Below are 23,335 nucleotides of genomic sequence, written 5' to 3' on the forward strand. Positions count from 1 at the left end.
GCGAAGAATAAAAATCCGACGATACGTAAGAATATAACGTGGTAGCGAGTATAATGGGACGTATTATGTATATGCGTCGTCTGTATCTTGGTGTATGGTAACAAGTAGCAATTACAGGTGAGTGAGGTCAGTGTTAATACGACAGTCGCGTGAGAGAAGAGTTCCAAAAATGATATGGTTCGCGAGCGGCGACACCGTGTCTTCTTGCGTAATCTCTCTGTACAATACGCACAGTACAACCTTCTCTTAGGCAAAGGTCCCGGCAGTGGGCATATATGTATTAATTTAGCTTGCTCATTACGTATTGAGAGTCCTGCGGACGCTCAACGCTGGATATTACATGTCCGTGGCCATCGTAATCACCGCTTTACACACTTCCACACCAGAGGCAAGGTCGCGAGATCCAACTCCTATGCGTGTGACTATATTACGAATACGAATTTCTTACCAATGTCCACCTAACATACGTCTGCTTTTTCTCTTCTTTATTTTTAGCAAAAGTCAATTTAGATCGTAGTGTCACGTGGAATTGTTTGCCTGCTATAACTTTAAGATTTGCGTTCGCGTGGAATTCATTTTCGAAGAATTTTGTTCTTAGTGCGAGAGAATCAAATTGGTAAATCTCTTTGATAAAACCGATATAAATGGGCATAGAGCGTAGAACGTTCTTCTTCTCGCGTGATTTTAATTCTTCGACAAAGACTTCGACTAAATGACAAACACATCTTCCTTAGAACTTATGTGAATCTATAAACATCATGAATTATAAAGTATCTATTAGAATTAATAATTCGTGAATAATTATTCACGAGAATAATTTATGAAGTCTGATTGGTGGGGTTGGTATAATTTGACTTTCTTACATTAGTAAATTAACACGTTCGCTCTGTTGATCGGATTTTTATTCGCACCATAAATCATTCCCAAAGAATATTTGTTTTTATATTGTACAATTTTACACGTGACGCATATAAATATAGAATTTCATTTCTATCTTTTTTTTTTCTATAGGGTGCATAGAATTTATAAATACATTTCTTTTACTTTGAAGCACTATAAATAGATAATATCTTCCAAATTATTGTTTCAAGTAATAACTACGAATTAAATTAAATTAAATTTGATCGAAGACTTTTCTACTTACTGCTTTCTACGAATTATGAAATTTTTCCTGCTTTCTACGGTTCTTTTCAACTTTCATTACCTTTGATTCATGCGCCGAGTTCGAGTCAATATCATCGTAAAATTATGTGCCGAATCAAATCCAAAGCATACGCCGCGAACGTGTTAAATATAATCATTCAATATTCATTCATCGATATAATATTCTTTCTGGAAGATAATCACGTATGAAAGGCGATAGTTATTAGTAAGGAAAATAATATGGCACATACAGAATCAGTGTAACAGTACGTACGCTCGTTACATTCGTCAGATATATAATTTAACTGTCGAACGATGTTAAACTACTTTTCAATCTGTGAATGTTCAATTGGTTTGTAAATCGATATTTCCCTGTTACGTCTTCTACTTCATTATGTAATTATTTACCTTGCAGTACGATAACGTGTTTCTTGTATGTACCTGAAAAAGACCTTCGTCCACAACGAGATTCCAACATTCTGAACTAGCTTGGTATTGTTGTTCGATGCTCTGTGAATGAGACTTAACGACAAACTGCTGCACGTCATTCATGTGTGTCTGTTGCAGTCAAAAAGCATTCGTTCCCTCGACAGTTTCTTTTAAAACAATTGAAAATCGTCGATTTCTCGAATCGAAGCGAACAATAGATCTCGACTGAGACTAATGAAGCTAAACGCTGCGACAGCGATAGCCATTAGCCATCGCAAATACACGGAACAAATATTTGTACTGTCTCTCGTATTCTTATGTAGCGATCAGTTCCTCCGTTGTCACCGCGAATACAGTATCATCGTGTAATTAATATTCGCGTAATGTCGCGGATTTTCAACAGTAAATCATGCACAAAAATGATCACAAAACGAAGCACGCACTTGTGTATAACTGTCACGGTGCTCTTAAAGTAATCAGATAAAACCGAATCGATTTATCAATCGATAATGCCTGTTGACTCTAGTCGTTTTTTCCTCGTAGCTTGAAGATTGCAAGGAAAATAAATAATCCATGTATACCGAATTATACTATATCACGAAATGGGGTAGATTTCCTTCGAATCACACATTCTACCTTATATTCTTACTAAGCCTAAGTCAGTTTGAAATTTGGACGATCTTTGTCAACAGAAACACTACACTTCCTCGCGTCACAATCGCCTTTCTATATAATTAGCGATTTAACCCGGGACTCAGTTTCAACGATGTTAACGGATCAAAGTTTTTCGACGAGGGAAAAAATGGCACGCTAATTTCCCACAAGGTTTACGTTTACTTCGAGCCGCATGTCGTCCGCGAGTGTTAGTCGCGGCCGCGTTGCCAGGAATACAACGCGATCACGATCGTGCTCGGCAAGGATCATGGTAGGGGTCCCCGAGTTCTCCGATTGGCGGCAGTTTTCAGGTGTAGTTCTCCACGTGCATGCACCAAGTCCTGTGCACGTATGCATTGCGTCACGTTCGCGTCTCTCGTTGCCCGACGAGGACTATCTCGGTAGGTCATTGTCACGATCCTCCTCCCGACTAACAACGTGACTTATTTCGCCGGCTATTCGCGACGTAAACGTAAAAACGTCCAACCTGCGAGTCTAGGAGAGACGTTTATTCCACGAAGAAGCTTAACACGTTGACAGCCGTAATAATTAGAAATAATTATTTTTAGTCCTTTCTGGCGAGAATTGTTTTATCCTTGAATAGGATAGCGGTAACGTTGTTCAATTGTCGATGAATATAGAGGAAAGTAGCCAAATACGGAATATCATTTTGTTCGTTGAATTTCGCTTTTACATACTCGTCCGCGACAAATATACGATTTTTATGGCTATTCAGTTGCGTTATACAGGCATATACGCTCAATTTAAGAGAAGTCCTGTATTTCTAACGTTATGATCAATTTTCAATATTGAAGTAACATTTAAAAAAAAAAGACATAAATTGTACTTCGTACGCAATAGGAAGCCAAATATTGAAATTAGGTACAATATCTAAAAAAAAATAGTTTTATTCTTCTTACTGATTATAACGCTTTGGTTCATAAAATCACGTTTTTAAAAGATAAAAAGCGAGTATATTCGAGATAATCGTGAAACTCTACATGAGGAAATTCGTGATGTACTCAGAGTCTGCACATTAGACACTTGATCCATATTTCTCCAGCAGAGACAGATATTCATTTGTCAGAGCCTTAAAAATTGCATTATTCAATAATAAATTAGCTATACTGTTCGATACTTGCCTTTTAACCTGCATATTTTACTTTCCACTATTTCCCCCACCCTTCTAAAAAACTGTATTTTTTCACTATTCTTTTTCACTAAGAAGTACCATACGATTTACATGTGACGGTGTTTGAGAATCAATGAATTTTTAATATTCGCGGCTATTGTAGTTCTTCTGGGTACCCCAAATTGTGCATCTCATAATAGGCAACGTGTTAAAATCCCGTCTTGAACCCGAGTCTTCTCTCTGGTGCGATTTCGATCTAAGCGACAGACGTTCGTTGCATTAACATTAACCGATCCTATCTCGGACGTTACGCGCATCTTATGTGTGTCAGTAGGTTCGAAGAAATGTGGTAGAAGTTGGAAAATATAGTGCAACCTCAATTACCGAAACAACTATTTCTCTTTGTAGCCAACTCCGCGTTTCTCCTTTCTGAAACGCGAGTTTCTTCCCGCTGTTATGAGCTCTTTTTTCAGTAGCGTGATTCGAAATGGTATTAACCTTCCGGAGCTCTAATCTATTAGGTACACGGGAAATCTTTTTAGTAATATCTTTTTGACGGACATATTGTTAAAGTGAATGAAATTTGCCGACGATAAGTAGCTATTATACGTACAATACATTAACACCGGAGCCATCAATTCGTCATTTTTAGCGGTTAATATATCAAATACGAGAAAAGCTTTTTATAGATATCCTTAAACAGACACATTGTAGAGGTACGATGCATTAACGCCAGAATTATCCGTTTTATTAAATTTTCCATCGAAATTTTGTACGCTTGCAATAATACATTTTTGAAGATGCGAATGATTGTAAGCTACGTGGATGAAAATTCGAATTTTCTTTTGTATCATGCGGTTTTCACGTAGCTTTCACTGTGATCTTTTGGGCAATTTTATGTTTCGTGTTTCACGTTTCAGTCAATGATAATTCCACTGTTTATAAACTTTTCAGTGCTTAAAGACTTGAAAATAATTAGTATCTATATCCAAAGTAAAATTGGTAATATAATAGAATATATAAGAAATATATAATATATAACATGTAATAATAAGTAAATATGTAACTATATTGGTTATATGTTATAATATATATTGGTAATATAACAAAATAAACTGATATAGGTATTCACATATTTGATAAGACAACTAGATCTTTGCTATTATATTCGTCGAACTACATGTGTCATTTATCGAAAACTGGTATTGGATATAGATAAGTTGTTTTAGAATTAAGTCATTTAAAGTGTAACAAATCGCACGCGACATATACATACATTGAAATTCATATAAATACATTGAAAATATACAAATATCAAGCTGTCTTGATAGAAATTGAATATTGAAGCCATCGTTCGTATGTCGATGTGCTATACATATTTAGAGCTTGTAGATTTGCAATAAAATATCTTCGACTGTGTACGATGAATAATAATAACGTAAATTTATGAACAATACAAACTTGTCTAATAACAGATAATCAAAATATTTTCTTGTAATCGTCAACCTGAAATTCAGATCAGTTTTTTATTTATAAAAATTAATGAAAATACGAAATTCATTGCAGGATAAAAATTTGTTGTTTATGATTACTGGAGTTTTCTTTAACCTAATTGAGTTAGACATAGAATATACATAGTTTGTTAACTATAATCTGGAATATTTAGTACTTTAGTATTTTTTAGTATAAATGCATTTTATGAGAAAATGTATAAAACAAAATTTAACGAACTAAGATAAAATATATTCCAAGTCATAAATAAAATGCGATATTTATTACGTACAATTGCTTTTTAATTTGCTACAATTTTCTCATTCTAATAATTACTTAGTTCAAGAATGTAAATTTTGTTCCCTTCTTTTTTCACCAGCAATTTAAATCTCCCGAGTAAATTTTCCAATAATCAATAATTATGATAATTGTATTGATATTTGAACAATTATGACAACTGCATAATTATATCAACATTAGTCACATCTATAGTGATCTACATGCCGCTACATTATTACATAAAGGCTGATATTATTCGTACAAACGAAAGGCATAGAAACGTGAACTAAACGTTTAAGATTTATCAACTGACGTTGAAATATGATTATGAGATGTAATTTTCAAGCAACCTAATGAGATAGAAAGATATGATTTCAGATCAATGGAATTATTTCACCTGTTTTCATGAAGCTGCGAGTATGTACTATGCGCTATTTATGGTTCATAAATAAAAACATTTAATTATGGAATAATTATACCAACTATATGCTGCCTTTGTAATACACGTATACGTATGTTATAATAATATTGTTTACGATATCAGCTAACTTTTAAATATCTATACTATTGAGTAATTAATCTTGAAAAGGTCATCCTCGTAGAAGAAATGTAACTTCAACAATTTTGAAACTTACACAACTTATACGATCATAGAAGTTACAATTTATAAAATAAATTTTTAGAAGCAAGAAAGTATACCAGAATCGAATTACGTAGAGTTAATTAGTAAATGAAAGTTTTATTAGCTTGAAAACCATTTCCTAATAATTATATTGATGATTCCTAACAAAAAGTGCCTGGATACTTGTTAATAATATAAACATACATATGAATATATGTTATATAATAATATGTAATAATATAAACATATGCATAAATCGATCGTTGAATATAATTACTTAAAGCTAAACGGCGACACGTTTCATTAACAATCGTCTTACTCGATGCTGCATCGGATGAAAAAAAAGGTTAATGAAAATGCTAGTTTTTCTAGAATTACACAACTTCGCACACTGATATCCAACAGGAGATAACGATAAATTGAAGAAAATAAAATCAAGGTCGTACGTACTTGCAAGGAACGATGGTGTGGATGATGGGGATGATGAAACTGCGGTGTGTGAATCATGTCGCCGGTCTCAGGATCCTCGCACCTGGATGACTTCGCGACCTCGACGCTGCTCGAGCTGGTAATAGCCGACTCGTCCTTTGCACTCGTGGATTCTTCGATGCTATCTTTTTCCTTCTTCTTCACTTCCGGCTTCGTTTCCTATATAAGCAATCTTCATATTATAATGCCAATGTCAGCTTTTCGTTAACGACAAGTCGCTCGAATGGTTAACCAAACTGCACGATTTTCGGATGTTTTACATTGTGAGAAAAAGATTAAACCTTGGTTGGATTTATTGTATTTTCATTAGGATCATTCGATTTTCCCGTATTACATTGCTAAAAAATAGACGAAACATTTTATCGGTATACCTGAAGTTTAAACTAAACGTATCTTAAATATGTATTTTAGATATCTCAGTTCATTTTAAGTAGGTAAATCTATTTAATCGTTTATTTATTTATTCCACTTGTATCGGAGTTGACCTTGTAATTGCAATGATAATTGGAAAATTGCGAAGGACACTAATACATAATTTCATTTACTACGCTTTTATAGTAAGTCGAGTATAGTCTGAAAAGAAACGGCCGGAAAATTCGTACAGGTATAATTGGAATTTTGACCATAATGTTAGTATTAGATGAAATACTCTATTTTCTGTATACCACTACCTTGTATTTGTAATTTATTATTTCCAAAGATTACAGTGACGGATCGCAGTCTTATATTTTTATAGATAGATAATAAATAGACAATAGAAAATCGAAAATTAAAAATTTGTAACAGATATAAAACTTTGGAAAGAGCCATACGTTTCTATCTTGGGGAAGATTATTGCTACGTCGCTATTTTATAACGCTACAATAAATTCAGTTAATTGTGCTATAATATGCTATAATAAATTCAGTTAATTAGATACAAAAATGAAGAACTAAATATTTTAACATCGACTTAACAATTCTACAGCGATGGTGAAATAAATGATAAACTATTACACTGTATCTTTATAAAGTAAATTAATATAAATACAGTTTACTATAACGATTTGAAAAGTCTATTTTAAAATGTTTATAGTCACAAACTTAGAATATGTGTACTATAATCGTATAGCATAAATAAATATACTCTAAATTAGAGTTAAATGACTACTGAATCTTTCTAATGATAATTGTGAAATGATTTTAACAAACAGGATGGAAAGAAGTGACTCTCGTTTATAAGACACTGTAAAATATATTAACATCTATCAAATATCGATTTTTGTTATATTCGTTTTTAAAGAGAAACACAGAATAGCCTGAAATATTGCTAGCATCCATAGAAGAACAAGTGAAATCAATATATTACTCTATACACGCAACGCTAAAAATAAAATCCTTCTGCGTAGACTTAATGCGTAGATTTAAGAATAATTAGTACATTGCCAATATTCATGCAAATTTATACTTTTGAAGACATAATTATAAAGATAGAACCTCGCTGGAAAATTGTTTCATGTTGCAAGAGATACTAAATTTTAGTCAATTTACATATTTTTTCATATTATATGCATTCGTAATTCATGTTACGTAGAATTTTGTATTTTCAAGTTTCTTACAAATGCATAAAAATCCGCAGTCTAACGATTAGAACGTAGGCGTAGAAAATAAGAAAAATCGGTGTGCCCACCGCGATATATGTCGTAAGAAACGAAAGCTATTATTATTATTATTATTATTAAAGAAAAACAATTCCAAAAATGAATACGAGATAAAACTCACTGAAATATCAGCAAATAAAGATCGAACGAACCTCTGATTGCGCCTCATCGAGACCAACAAGTTGTAACGCCTCCTCGAGGTTGAATCCGTCGGGAAGACCCAAAGTATCGTTGTTGAGAAGGCCTTCGACGTTCGTACTTCCTAAGAGGCCACCTTCCAGTAAGTCCGAAGGGAAATCATTCTCGAGTTCTAAAGTGTTGGTTAATCCCAAAGAATCGTCGGCTAGTCCGGCCAACGGGTGATTGTTTAAATCTAACGACGCGTCTCGAAGGAGTTGATCGTCTTCTTCGATCGCGTTGTTTCCGTTCTCGCCTTGACTGCCGGAATTGAGGATATATTCACCTGTAACACAAGGCACGTTCAGTTTAAGCAGATCGAACATTTGCCAGAGAATCAAGGTCATCGATATCGTTCAAGAGGAGAAGAATTGTTTAATCGTGAAAAAGCGTTATTACTCATATTCCAATCTGTCGCATCAGTCTCATCTAATAGCGACTTTTGTCCCGCCTGACTCACAGAAAGAACGCACGCGATCAAATTATCGGTTGACGAAACATAAGTAAGCGTAAACAGAATCGCGTGCCCAAGTACGACTCTTAAGGATCATTTAAAACTATTTAATTGCAGTTAAGATTGTATAGTACCGGATAGATTGCGTACTTTAATTCTCCACTATTACATTCCGCACGATATTTATTGACAACTATAATTCATCGCTTGCTATCCTTCTTTTTACCAACTAATAGCAGACCTCGAAATGTGAAAGAAACATTTTTGAGGGTGGGACGCGCGTTACGTTTATATGCAGGTTTAAGAATCGTAGTAGCGTAAATCGGTTTGCTGCTGTCTTTCGCGAAACGGCGTATCGTTGTCAAAGATTCAGTATATTTTTTCAAGCCGTAAAATGTACCAAGACGGAAAACAAAGTTATAAATGGGTAGCTTAATTAATTGCGAAACTATAGAAACGATGATTCTAAGAATGGAATGGACACTTACACCAGTATAATTTTCAATCTGTCGTACATGAATAGAGTATGTAAAGATATATATTACTTTGTATGCTGAATTCCAAGCCATGGTTCAATATTTAGAACTTGTATCACTATTTTTTTTGATATAATAAAACGATTAAAAAATTTGTCACAGATCTTAAACGCAGCAAAGGATGTTTGTTAGATCACGTACGTTTAGTTCAAACTTTTAATTCATTGCACTATTATATCACATAATAAAAGTCGTCTTCCTTTCACACAGTATCCTTACAAACATTCTTCATATAAAGTTCACTAAATAAATCACTCGTGAAAACACCATGATTATCTGACGTAAAAAATGCTTCAAAGTTCATACGTCTTATTATTGTTACATCTTAATATTATCGAAAATATTTCATCAAAATCAACACTTTACACCATCATCGATACATATGAATATTGGTAAATCGGTGTTACATGTACGAATCGACGCATAGATCCAAATCTGTAAAAATTCTAGAAACGTAATTTTTCCACGAAAAAATCTACCACGCGTTATATTCGTTTGACGATTGGGCATTCGAACATGTTTAAAAAAAAGATTATACATAAAAATGGTTCTAGGAGGATTTGAGCAAACCGGATTCACTGTGACTCGACTAAAACTCGATTCGTCTGAAGGCGCAGCACTCGAAAACTGACTGTAGCCGACGGACAGGTAAAATTTCGGAGGAGGGACAGGAAAGGAAAAAAACGTAACTAATTGAGGGACAAAGGGGTGTTGTTGAAGATCCACCTGCTGGTTTGAACAACCCCCAAATGTTCCCGCCCCACGGCCAATCGCGCGTCCCCGTTTCTACCCTACTTCATCCCTTACGCACGCTCCGAACGCGATCTCAGTCTACATTTACCTCACCGTCGCTCTTCAAAACGCGCAACGCACCATCTACAATGCGTACAAATTTCTAAAGTGCCCGTTCTTCGAATCGATGCTTCACTACGCAAATATTGTACGTCCACTTTTCGTGAAATTTGAGTTTTCCTATACAACTGATAGAGTCCTTCACTGTCCTTTACACGACGCGTAAAAATTACATTTATATTTATTTCGTAGATTCGTGAAAAATAATATCTTTGTTTATTGTATCTGATAGAGATATTTTTAAGAACCACGATCCATCTTCGTCGCTTTATGCGGTTGGAAAGGATCAATGCACGATTTGCAACCAAATTTTATGATAGCATCGACGAAGATAAATACAAAGTAAAATGTATTTATTTATTTATGAATTTTTAAAACTATTTCTCTCGAAAAGCGCTGAAAGCGAACACACATAATATTTGTGTAGTAAACAATCGAAATTAGGGTTCGACGTTCTCAATATTTTTTAGCTTCTAATGTGATGATGCATATGGGATATCGCATGTAGTTTCTTCAAAACGTCGTACATATAGCCCTATTCATAAGTATTAGAATAGTTGTGACGAAATGAGATAATCCAGACAAATCATTAGATACTTAATTCCTCGACGCTCGTGCCCGTTGTTTAACTATGAGAATACGAGAATGAAAGAGTACGACGATGAAAGGAACTATGCGATGAATTTAGATGTGTGATACCATACGGTAATAAATTAATTGCTATATACACGACCGTCAACGGATTGAATAATAATCTGGACAGTCAAAGACAATCTACCTGCAGAAGGAATTTCCGACGAACAATTACTCGCAAAGTAAAACGAGGTAATCCACGGTAATTTTTATGTTCCACATATCACGTAACAACGACATGGCTACGTTGATTAAAAGCAAAAAGCGAATCTTCAAAGTGATTCTTCGCTGTTGTTTCGTAATTTATGTAAAACGGATAAGAGGATTAAATTTCAACAATACGTGACACCTGTATCGAGATAACAACTTGGCATACAGATTATTGGTGGGGTACGCGACAAATCGATTGCAACTTTACCAATGGCGCAAAGCTTCGCTCTTTCCGCTAATTAGTCTCGTTTTGGCGTGCGCAGGAAAAAAGAAATTGAGAGACGGAGTGAGAAATTTTCGACAGTAGATAGAGGTCTTTTCCTTTTTTCCTTGCGAGCTGATGTTATTAGAGATAATAATCTCATAAAATAATAATTCTTCGAAGGCTGCTCGAATACGGACAGGTCGGAGCCGAACGACAGGCGGGTCGGCAAAAGAAGAAGAAGTGGCTTTTCGTTCTTCTGCTGGTCATGAGTACGGTATCTGCGAAGAAGGAAGATCCCAGCTTGGGATGGCTATTACATTAACGAGTAGTGGCGGCCATTGTCTGGCCCAAATGCGTGCCAGACCGCACAATAATGGCCACCTATAATTTAGGAACTTCAAGCATTCTCCTCAACAGACTGTGCACTATTTTTTTTCAAATTTAAAGAAAGCATAAGATATATTAACCACGTATGTGTTCGGAGGAAGATAATTCTCGAGTTTTATTTATGAAAACTGAACGTCTTAGAGGCACGAACGAACGAAGATAATAATAATAATAATAATAATAAAAATAATAACGGTAATGATTTCATTATTTAGGAGAAATTGAATTGAAATGTAATTTATTTGTTTACAAGTTATTTAGTTTTTATTTCATGATCATTTGTAAAAGTAAAGTGCAATGTCAAGCTTCGAATGAAATATCTAAATAGATAATAAAACGTAAAAGTTGTTTCGTTTCTTTTCTATTAAGAAAGTTGTAAACGAGATTGATGAGCTATGAAACTGTCGACATTTCAGAAGTAGACAAAATGTTTCATTGGAAAATATTTTAAGATGCTATACGGTAACGCATGAAAATATTTCATACTTGTTGAAACCTCTTGTACGTACAATATATTATGCGTGTTACACGAAACATTCGCTCGTATAACGAGACTCTATCATTATTTAGAAGCTACAAGATATTTAGTAGAAATAGTATATACATTCATAGAGATCGCAAAAGTATTTAGATACACAATTTATTTATTGCATTTACAAGCCTCGAATATTTAAAGGACACTTATTATACATTTAAAATGACTGCTGTATATACTAATTTTTTGTTCAATTTACGTTTGCGATAAATATGTTATAACTATTATGTACCTGGATTTCTTTGAAACCTTATCAGAATATAATCACGACAACTATGTCTTATTATAGTGCTACTACAAATTTAAAAAAAGTATTGTATAAGCTATATATTATACCCATAAAAATGTTGTGCGGTGAATGTCAAAAATACCTTTGTGAATAGCTGCATGAAGCATCCATTCAAAAAGATTTCATATATTCTTAACAAATGTGTAAAAATATGTAATATTATTTTATCATATGTTTTTTTCAGTATCCTTCCCCTCTGTGCTGGAACGGACTTCCAGTTACATTTTGTTATGGTCTACTTTCCTAGTCGTCAAGCTTATATGTAATACAGTTACGAGAAAAGTAAAAAACCATAAAAGGAACTAACCTTATTCATTGATGGAATTTATGTAGAACTAACTTTTTGATAATCCAATTCCATAAGCTCTACGCTAAGACTTTACTACGTACACGTTCGCGATAAATATATATTCTTCTACTAGTTTGTCAGAAATGTTTCTTTCGTTTTACAAGGAAATAATAGACGCACAATGTTTTTTGTTTTATATTAATTTGTTGAATTATGCACGAACGTAATAATAAAAATAGAACGAAATGGATCTTAATTCAATAAAATAATATAAAACAGAAATTGTTGTTCATCTATTATCACCTTATGAAACGAAAGAAACTTTTCGGACAACCTAATATATACGAAACTTTTTCCGATTCGTTTTAATTTTTACCAGCGTAAACATGATAGTCGTGTCCTGCTACGCAGCTAATAAAATTCGAAAATGTTTTATATAACACATAGAATGTAACGTAGAATCTGTGCACGGTAACCGTACGAATACTTCTGCGGGTCACAGTCTATACATATTTTTATCGAAACCCGGATAGAAACCCGAGTAGAAGGCAAAAGAAGAGCGAAAGAACGAGATGTCTCTGGGGAACGAATCTTTTCCTGTTTAAATCCAACGCAAGAGCGAATTCGCTGGATCACGGTGCGTCTAATGGCGCGGTTCTCAGTCTTCTTCGATTCTACGGCTTCTTTGAACTCGCGGTCGGCTTTTTCCACGGCCACGGGAACGTCGACAGATCATTTCTCACATTTCGCGCGCGCCTAACGACCATTTTCTTTTTCTTCCATAGCACCCCTGCACCGTCGCCCCTTTTTCGGATAATAATTCCTGCATTACTCGACAAAATTTTTCGACCAATGGCCCTTTGGGCCGAGGCGTCGAAAAGGTACTACGCCACTAGCGTTTGTGCCTCTAATGCCGCATCCACTTCCTAGAGACTCGTACACGAATGTTTCAATGCCAGAGAGGCGAAAAGAATTCTACGATACGAATGCGCTAGCACGATTATCCTTACCCTTGTGGATGATAAATATATCGGGGACAAATCTTATTTGCAGGCCTTGACAAAAGGGTACCAATGACCGATACCGACACGCTTCCAATTCCATTTGACGTCTCATTTTCCCGTTTGCTTAGTAGACGCGCGAATGGGCGTGCAACGTGCCCTGTGCGTCACCTGGTGCCACTATAAATAGCCTAACTTATAATCACGTTCATTGATTCTTGCTAGATCATTAATTGTTGTCGTTGACCGGTGTCATCGATGCTTATCGAGCAACGTTTACCGGAACGTATCGACCGAACAACCATACAGAATGTAGAATCGGAGTCTCAACGTTAGGAATGGTTAGAGTTCCTTGTCTTTCACATTCTTCTTGGGTAGGATTTTTGTTGTAACATAAAATTAATTTTCGATTCGAAAGAAATATTTGCTATTACTTCGTACAAGATATGGACAAATATTTCGGCTTCTTTAACTTTACTGCGTTCGTTCAATCGGTTTAGACCGAACCGTGTTGTTCTATCGTTGACAAATTTCCTACGTTTGAGCGAAATAAAACTGAGGTAATGTGTGTGTATATGTTACTAGATATATGAAAGTATAAGAGTCTGGCAGTGACGCGAGAGTTGCACAGAAAGTTACACAAAGTATATGATCGCAATGTGAAATTGGCAATACGTTCAGATTTTAATTTGATTTCAAATTGATACGATCATTCATTGCGCAAACTTTTGATTGACTCCCAACGCGCTCGAATATTTTAGCGATATTTTTCAAGATAGTATCATGTTCTCTACTTGGAATCTAAATTGTATATATCCATCAAATTTTTATATTATTTTCACATTATCGCCAGGTAATTTTCAACAAACGAATGTCCACTTCAAATATTAGACAGTATTGAAAATTATAATTTTCAAAATGATCCTTTAAGTCCTTATGATCCAAGAATAGAATAAAATTTCTATGGAAATCTAAGTCTCGTTGTAATTTAAGAAGTTCGGATTATTTATTGCCTATGGAATCCGTGTTATTATTTGTTATACCCACGCGGCTGCAGCCGTCGCAACCACGAAGTACCGAAAAACTACTTGAAAATTGTCTATAGAAATAAATTACTTTTATTTCACGAGCTTTAAACGTACAATAAAAGAGCAATGACTTAAACAAAGATACAAAAACGATGTTAAAAGCGCAATTATTATTGTATTGAATGAAATCCTATAAACAATATAGTACAATGAATCCTGCTCCAGACATTTATTATCAAATTACATCGTAATTACTATAAATAATTACTACGAATAAACGGGTGTACATACAACGAACGGCTGTTCGACATTATCGAAGGTACGTTAATAATAAAATTCTTTCCCTATATCGACATACCTCAAGGAGTATAATCCATAAAACAGGTAATCCACAATGCGACTAGAACGAAACGATCACAGTGCATCACAGTTTTACAAAGTCACGTTCGTGTCCGTAGCGGCAAAATTAATTAAATCGTACCTGAAAGATAGAACTTGTACACTGTTCACGTCACTCGATGCAAACAACTCGTGGAACCCTAAAGTAGAAGCAGCAACGACCCAATCACTGTTCAGACAAAACCTGCAGCACTTCACATCGCTCGTATACACTTTTCTTATCGTTTCTTATCTGCGCTTATTCTACTGAAATTTCTGGGACCTCGAAACGAGAGCAACGATTATTCGCAGTAGTACGTCCCAGTAAAGCTAGCTACGACCTGGCAAGCCTCATTGATATAGCGAACGCGCATTAACGATGGAAATCCAAAGAAACTCGAAAAATTCGACTTTCCGAGGGAATTTCCTTTCATGGTGACGCGATCATCGTGATTCCTGCATGATACCTCGTCGACACGACCTCGAGGAGAATCATAACAGCCGGCACTGGCAGATGATTTTGATGCAGGCACAGCATGGAGTCGACTGATAGTCTATCGCGTAGCGAGGCATTGCCTAACCATGGCCAGGAACAAGTATTGTGCCAAGCGACGGGTTCTCCGTTAAAAAACGGACCAATCACGACGGGGTTGGCTGTTATTCCAATATGGCTGCCAGACAATGCGCGCTGGAGGTCTGGAGAGAAGGGAGGGAAGGTCTCTACCCATAATGCCATTCTCCGACTCCCCACTGTGACCAGGGAGCGTATACCGAGTCTTGATCGGTCGACGTTGCCGCGTATACGAGCTTTAACCAGGGGTGCATCCTACTAGGACATAGCCCCGAGTCATTGTCCTTCGACTTTTACCCTTGCAAAAATCTGTATCGACGTCTGACGAAACTCGGAGATCGGTTTAACGATTCATCTTCCGTTTCTGATACGGCTATTTTGCAGAAATATGTATGTTTCATCTTCTGCTCATGTATATTGCAGTGCTATAGTCGTTATAGTATAGTTTATCGCGTTTAATGGCATTTTTCCCTTACAAAATTTGTTGGAGAAATTTGTTTCCATGTCTTATGGAACTCTGAGATCGGTTTAACGATTCATCTTCTGTTTCTGATACGGCTATTTTGCAGAAATATGTATGTTTCATCTTCTGCTCATGTATATTGCAGTGCTATAGTCGTTATAGTATTGTTTATCGCGTTTAATGGTACTTTTTCCCTTACAAAATTTGTTGGAAAAAGTTTTTTCTATACTTTATGGAACTCTGAGATCGGTTTAATGATTCATCTTTCGTCTCTGATAAATATGTATGTGTGAACTTTTGTTTATGTATATTATAATTATATAGTCGTCGTAGTATTGTTTATCACGTTGAATGGTATGTTTCCCGTGTAAAAATTCTTGCAAAATTTTTTTTCCATGTCTTACGGAACTCTGAGATCGGTTTAACGATTCATCTTCCGTCTCTGATACGGCTATTTTGCAGAAATATGTATGTTTTATCTTCTGCTCATGTATATTGCAGTGCTATAGTCGTTATAGTATTGTTTATCGCGTTTAATGGTACTTTTCCCTTACAAAATTTGTTGGAAAAATTTGTTTCCATGTCTTATGGAACTCTGAGATCGGTTTAACGATTCATCTTTCATCTCTGATAAATATGTATGTGTGAACTTTTGTTTATGTATATTATAATTATATAATCGTCGTAGTATTGTTTATCACGTTAAATGGTATGTTCCCCGTGTAAAAATTCTTGCAAAATTTTTTTTCCACGTCTTATGGAACTGTGAGATCGGTTTAACGATTCATGTTCCTGATACGGGTATTTTGGATAAATATTTGTCAAACTTCTGTTTTGTACTGTATCATGTTGTATATTATATAGTGAATATATTGATTAAATGTTTAGAATTATGCAGTGAAAAGAGATATGTATGATTTGTAGGTATTTAGTTACTACAGTTTTGTATGTTATATGCATTTTGCATATTTTTGTATTTTTCTCTCAACAATCTTTCCTCATATATATAAAAACCCCGGTCTATTTATGTGTATATTAAACAAATATTTATGAACATATAGTGAAAGGAGATGATATTTGTGACCGTAGAGTACTTATTCTTTGATTCAAGTACATTAAGACATCGTTGACCAGACCAGGCGCGAGTACACTCGTGCTCGCATACAAACCAAGCTGTGTAATTGTCAAAGTAGAAAATTGTAGTTATTACTGTTTATCAAGCATCTGCACAGTGTCTGCGTAATTTTGATATTATCTATTTTCCTGCACTTTTGCATTTTAATTACGATTTTAGTAGCATTAAAGCTCCTACAAACACGAGAATTTTGTGACGAAGGATTTTTTAAATCATATATAGATAATTTTTCTCGAATGACAAATAGATGGAAAATTTAACAAATGTGTGTAAACATTTTTTATATTCGCCTTATATACATAAACCTAAGTAAGATATAATCTTCTTATTATATATTCTTACAGTGTTCGACAGAATTTACACAGATTTAGTACAGATTCCGAATTTATTAAATATCATCTTTTGCATAAATGTAAATAGCGCAGTCGGATTTAAAACAAGATTCTTGTGCATTATAAATATATTTTACTGGTGTCTGACGGTGACTAGCGATTCCCAGTGCCAACCAGTAGGTTAGACTCGACAGATGATAAAGGCTGTAAACCACTGCTGTTAAGATGGTATCTAAATCCTGTCAAATGCCTGTTCTATCGATACCCTTTATTCCTGTGTCGTCACTCTTATTCGAACTCTGTCTCGCGCGCGCGGGACGTATCAGATTAATTTCCTAATTACCATCGACACGGCCTCACTACTAATGCCGCATATATTACATATCACGTAAAAGTAATATCCTCAGATGAAATTTTTGGAACAAACCCTTCCTTCGATCGTTACTAAATACAAAGACGTTATGCCCGCAACGATGAATTTATAATTCATGCTCAGCAGTTGATATGGTTATCTGTTGTTTAAGAAAAAGTAATTACCGTGTAATTATTATGATAGCCGTTATTTATTTGTCATTTTATCGATGTCTTACGTTGCTTTATAGTTTTACATTTTAAGCGTATTTACCCTGTTTCTATACGAATATACTGAAAAGCTGATTTCGTCTTTCTTAAGCTGTTTTTTAAGGGTATTTTTTAAGCATGTCAACTGTACGAAATATTAAAAAGATATTCTTAATTAAGCGTATAATTTATCGTGAAGTATCGTATTTTGGTTTGGAAAAGTCAAAGAGAAAGATTGACTACATACGAGTGGTAACTGGAATTTCGGAGCATTGATTTATTAATCAATAAGTGCAAATCATTGTAGCCCATGGCGAACTATTCTGTATAAGCGAAATGCGATCACCGACAAAAGTATAACGTAACAATGCGTGCTCGATCTTCTGGAACGTTCTCGGAGGAACCAAGTCTAGGACATCCTCTGTATACGATAAATAATAGTGGCTGCATGAACTTGTGCTTTTCCAACATCGCGGCCCGTCTCCGCAATACGTACTGATAGATACGATCCTGGTTTTTAACTTTTTCTTTCGTTTCTTTGCGAAATGAGTACGCAGCGACACGATATAGTCCTAACTTCTGTAAACTATCAACAGTATTTCGGAAATTAGAAAGTTAGAAAAATATAATACACTCCTTTTTTGAACAGTATCGATATTTTTGTTTTACATAGAACTGCCTGAAATTATTCGTTTCCTTCTTTAAATCTATTGTAAAACGTCCTAAATTAAAAAATAAAGAAAGTACCGTCTTCTCTAATATTCTATTTATATTTATTGATAACGTAACGTAACGTTCGTACGTGTAAATTATTTGTACGTATAATGTCTCATCAGATCGTACAAACGTTTTGAATGAGTTAGAGATAGTAACTTCCTCTTCTACAATTTAATGACTTATACGTGTAGTAAATAACGTATTTTATACGTTTAATAATGAAGTAAAAATGTAAATTATTATTAAATGTAAATGTAAATATGTAACACGCACTATTTCTGGATTCGTGTACTAAAAAAGAGTTGAGAAGTTCCTGCAATCTGGGACATTATTTATGGATGTATGTATCTGCGTATGTGGCAGTGATATGACGAAAAAGGTTATCAACTTACAGAAACCATTTGCATAATATTAATATGTTATGATGAAGTATAGGCTGTTGCACAAGATATTAATACGTTGCACGTTGTAAAGTTTCGAGAACTTTGATTTCTTCAAATCGAAATTAAACTACTGGGTAATCAAAATTTTCCTATTACGTGTAAACACGTAACGTCCTATCACTTTTTACACTGTGTATTTATGTAACCGGACTCTAATGTTTTTTACACTTGCTCCCTTTTTTCCGCAACTTACATAATACGCATAAAATAATGTTTACCATATCCGATTCACTGACAGGCTTTCCTATACCACTGATACATAAAAACCACATCTCATGTGATGTTGTATCAATTAATTGCATCTACTTGATTATTTAAGTTGCACCTGTGTACATAGCTCTTCGACCATAAATTACTTCTTTTACGGTGTTCAGTGTAAATATTACGCAGAAGTATTTGAAGTTTTTGTAACCATATGAAGGTAAATACCATTAAGTGATACGAGATCTATTATAATTGTATCGCATTAACTAATACATAAATACAATAGTGGTTAAATGCAGTGGCGTATAAATACTGTTTTATTCACCGTACACCACAAAATAGACGATTGTTACCGATATGGTAAAAATCTTTTGATATAAAAGTTGCTAACTTTCTTTCGTCAACGATATACATCTCAGAAATCTTATCTAAACCATATGCCAAACTGTGTTTCAAAGGAATTAACTAGCAAGTAGTCGCTAATAACTGAAGGTAAGAAGATAAAACAAATTATTAAAATTCATAGTATATCGTATTCATAGTATACCTTTTCTTTATCTGCCACTATAGAGCCTGGTAAAAAGAAGTATTTCATTGGAAAATAAGACTATGTGCCAATAATCTTTGTAGCCATTGTATATCGTATTTGACCACGTGAGTCTAAAGTTTTAATAGCAATGGAACCCTGTATTTAACCATCATTGAGCCGTAATGTATAGCCAGGCAATAGCGAAGGATTCTGTAAACGGGGTCAGAGACCTAGTTAACACCCTCGTACACACCAGTCATTCTGGATGTCAAGTTCTGCCGTCAATGAGCATTGTTGCCACCTCATACTATGACGTTCGCTCTTCATGTTTAGCTTGCACTTTTCGTTGGCCACGCGTTCACGAGAGCAACGGTAGCCCAGTCATGCTTAGGCGGTGCATTTTTCTCGTTTCGACATTCGAAAACTTCTTCTCTGATCGTATTTGCTTCCGTATCCGTTCCTCCCTTCCTCCCTTATCCGTTTTGCTCGTTTCAAAATAACGTAATAGCAAACTTCTTCGCACGGAAACTGGAACGTGACGCCATAACGCTCGAATAGCAGATTTTATTTCAACTCGCTCAACACGCAATAAATTATCCGATTAATTATATACAATTTACAAAGTATACACGGTTGACGTATCACGAGATCCTTCTTTGTAAACGAGGTATGATCTTGTCTGGGTAATGTATGAAATTTGGCGCGGTGATATTGCAAGATGCAGGTTGCGAGAATCTTGATCTTGATCTTGACATCTTGGAAATTCAAAGTTTGCGAAGCTCAGTGACGCGTCTTCGTCCTTTACTTCGATGGAACAGAAACATATCGAAGCGATTTATTTGTTAGCGTACGAGTTTTACCACCACAGGCGTAAAACGAAGCTTTCGAGAAAAGGAAAAGATCATGGTGACTGGAAATCTATGTTTGGAAAGATGTTTAAATGAAATTGACTTGTATCCGTTACCACTTTTCCTTACAACGATGCCTTAAAAGAGACGTCTCGTTCCCGAAAACAAGATTTTGTTGAACCTTCGACGTGTTGCAAGTTGTCATGATGCACGAATTCTTTCTCGAGATGCAGTGGCACAGTGACCTATTCCATGACAAAACATATTTTGAATTAGTCGATCGCTAGCTTAGTGCGCTACTTATACACCGTGGTCCTAAATTCGTGGTACGAACGAAATCAGGTAAGTTCTACGGCTCAAAACAAGATGAAAATCAAGAATAACAAAATTGCGTTTATTTATATTGCCTCATTTATGCCACTTCAAGTGTCACAAATATATTTTTCTCAGTACGAGCAAGCGGTCTTCACTATGTGCTTCAGTTAACTATAATTATTTTCAATCACGATTCATTTTTATGCTTTTTAGATTTGATCGAAGATCTTCAAGAACGTTTGGGAAGCAACGAACAATATTGACGCGAGAGCTAAGTTTTTAGAAATGTTGGAATAATTTTCTTTAGGTCACAAGATCTTCGTTTCACTTTTTAAAAGGAATTTCTCATGAGAGTCAGTTGGAAAAATGGCTTGATGCAATAATGACAGGTTGAAGGTTGACTGAAGAGAGACTGTCTAGAAAGGGCTAATGGTACTTCAAGTGACAGGTCGACCTTAACCAACCTGGTCTGATACATATCTATCCTAAATCAACAGAATTCTCGGCCAAAAGCTTACCTTATGCCTTGGCTACCTTTTATTTAATGTTTGGATTTGCATTTTTCTCTATTCTTCAATTTGTATTTTTGTTCCTTGGATCACGAACGTAAAGTATAAGTGACATTTCCTATATTGGATAATCCATTTTGTAATCAATTCTGAGAAACAGATGCATTTACTGATCTTGTAAAATTACTAATTGTTGCGATTATCCGACGGAAATTGCGTATTATCTGTTATAAAACTAATCTTTTATAGCAAATTCAAATATACTTATCTACCGCACGTTCAATGATAATTTACGATATATCCGATGCGAGAAAATTGGAAAACCAAACCAATCATCTTCAAAGCCTGCAATAATTTTATCTTTTCCATATTAAATTTTCCAAACGATTTATTTTAATAAAACCAATTCGATGTACAAAATTCAGAAATCGTTTGATCCTCAATGGATACCTTAAATAAATTTTTATAATTTAGGTAATGTCTAGGAAAAATGAATTGACGCAGAACTAAAAAAAAAAAAAAAAAAGGGAAAAAACAAATACGTACAATTTGACAAAACAATTAATAACGATTTTCACATCTGACTAAAAGCCAGGCCCAACAATGAAAATCTTAACGAATCTTTGGATACGCTTGCTGCTTATGGAGCAGGGATGATTTGCAAAAAAATATCTAAGGAAATCGTAGAAGCAATGCGGACCAGGTAAAAACTCTTATAGTTCATAGAAAAGCTCTATTGTAGCGACACGAGATCTTTGAAAAGGTAAAAAAAAGGGGCGGAGAAGACATCACCGAGCTAACTTTTCAACGCTACCGGCAACTGTCGTTGTGTTCTGACTCGGATGCTTTAGTACAACTTTTATATTAATGTTTTAATCCATCGATTGAAATATTTCTGGCGTACAGTCAACGAAAGAGACAGTCTTTTGTCCAAAAGAAGAGATCTCACTGAAGGAGATAGAATTATAGCCCGTTTAACTGTCGCTGACTTCGGATGGAGTCACCATATTTAATCTAAGGTGAGAAAGCTAAAGCGAGTTAAATACAGCTAAATATAGTGGCTTCCGGCTTAATGTAATTCTTTTGCCTCGGTTGGACAACGACAGATATCTCTATTACGTTAAACAGAAATCTTTGTATCTACCTGCCTAAATCATAATTTCAATTAAAACCTAACGTAAATTCAGCAAACCCTAATTTCGACTAAAACCTTACTAACAATTAGTAACAATTGTTAATTTCGATAGAATTAAAATTTTTTACTTAAAAGGATTTATTTAGTACGTTTGTCGTATCAATTATTACGACTGTTACAGTACATAGTTATTCCTTCTTTCAATAACAAAATTTCCATTCTTTAGTCATAAAGTGGCGTTAAAATACAAAAATTCAACAAAAAATGAACTTATCTATGACATGATATCACCTGCGTATAAAGAAATGTAAGCATATTAATTGACGAATGATTCTTACGAGCCGATATTCAAAATACTTTTAATAAAATGCATAAGAATCGTAAACACGACTACAGTGATTAATGTCGCCAATTAACGATTTAATTTACGATCTTGTTATTTTCCATCGATACGCGTTCGTCGACAAAACTCTGCGCTTCAAATTCAAATACAAATTCAAATGCAACTCGCGTAGAAAGATATATTTACGCAGGAAGATACAGCTTTTTTTCAATACGTCACATCTATTGTTGTATATTTTCATCCCTAAGCTTCCTGGAAGTGCCCTCCCGAATTCGTTCTGAATCCGTGGCGTGCAACGAGCCACGATATGAGTAATGATGCGTGCTCGTGTTATAGGGGTGGATACAGCAAGTCATGGCCCCGAGTATCCCTATAACC

General features: G+C 34.9%; 1 protein-coding gene across 7 annotated transcripts in view; it reads right to left on the minus strand.

Moving 5' to 3' along the window:
- Positions 1-23,335, minus strand: part of LOC117209109 (segmentation protein cap'n'collar) — a 111,918-nt gene that overhangs the window by 35,735 nt on the left and 52,848 nt on the right. For all 7 annotated transcript variants that reach the window (XM_033450755.1, XM_033450754.1, XM_033450756.1 and 4 more), the window contains 2 exons: positions 8,031-8,341; positions 6,201-6,398 (listed from right to left, as the gene is read on the minus strand). In XM_033450755.1, the coding sequence (XP_033306646.1) occupies positions 6,201-6,398; positions 8,031-8,341 (509 nt within the window). The remainder of the gene's footprint in view (positions 1-6,200; positions 6,399-8,030; positions 8,342-23,335) is intronic.

The sequence above is a fragment of the Bombus bifarius genome, unplaced genomic scaffold (assembly GCF_011952205.1).
Source record: "Bombus bifarius isolate JDL3187 unplaced genomic scaffold, Bbif_JDL3187 scf7180000008165, whole genome shotgun sequence".
Taxonomy (NCBI): Eukaryota; Metazoa; Arthropoda; class Insecta; order Hymenoptera; family Apidae; genus Bombus; species Bombus bifarius.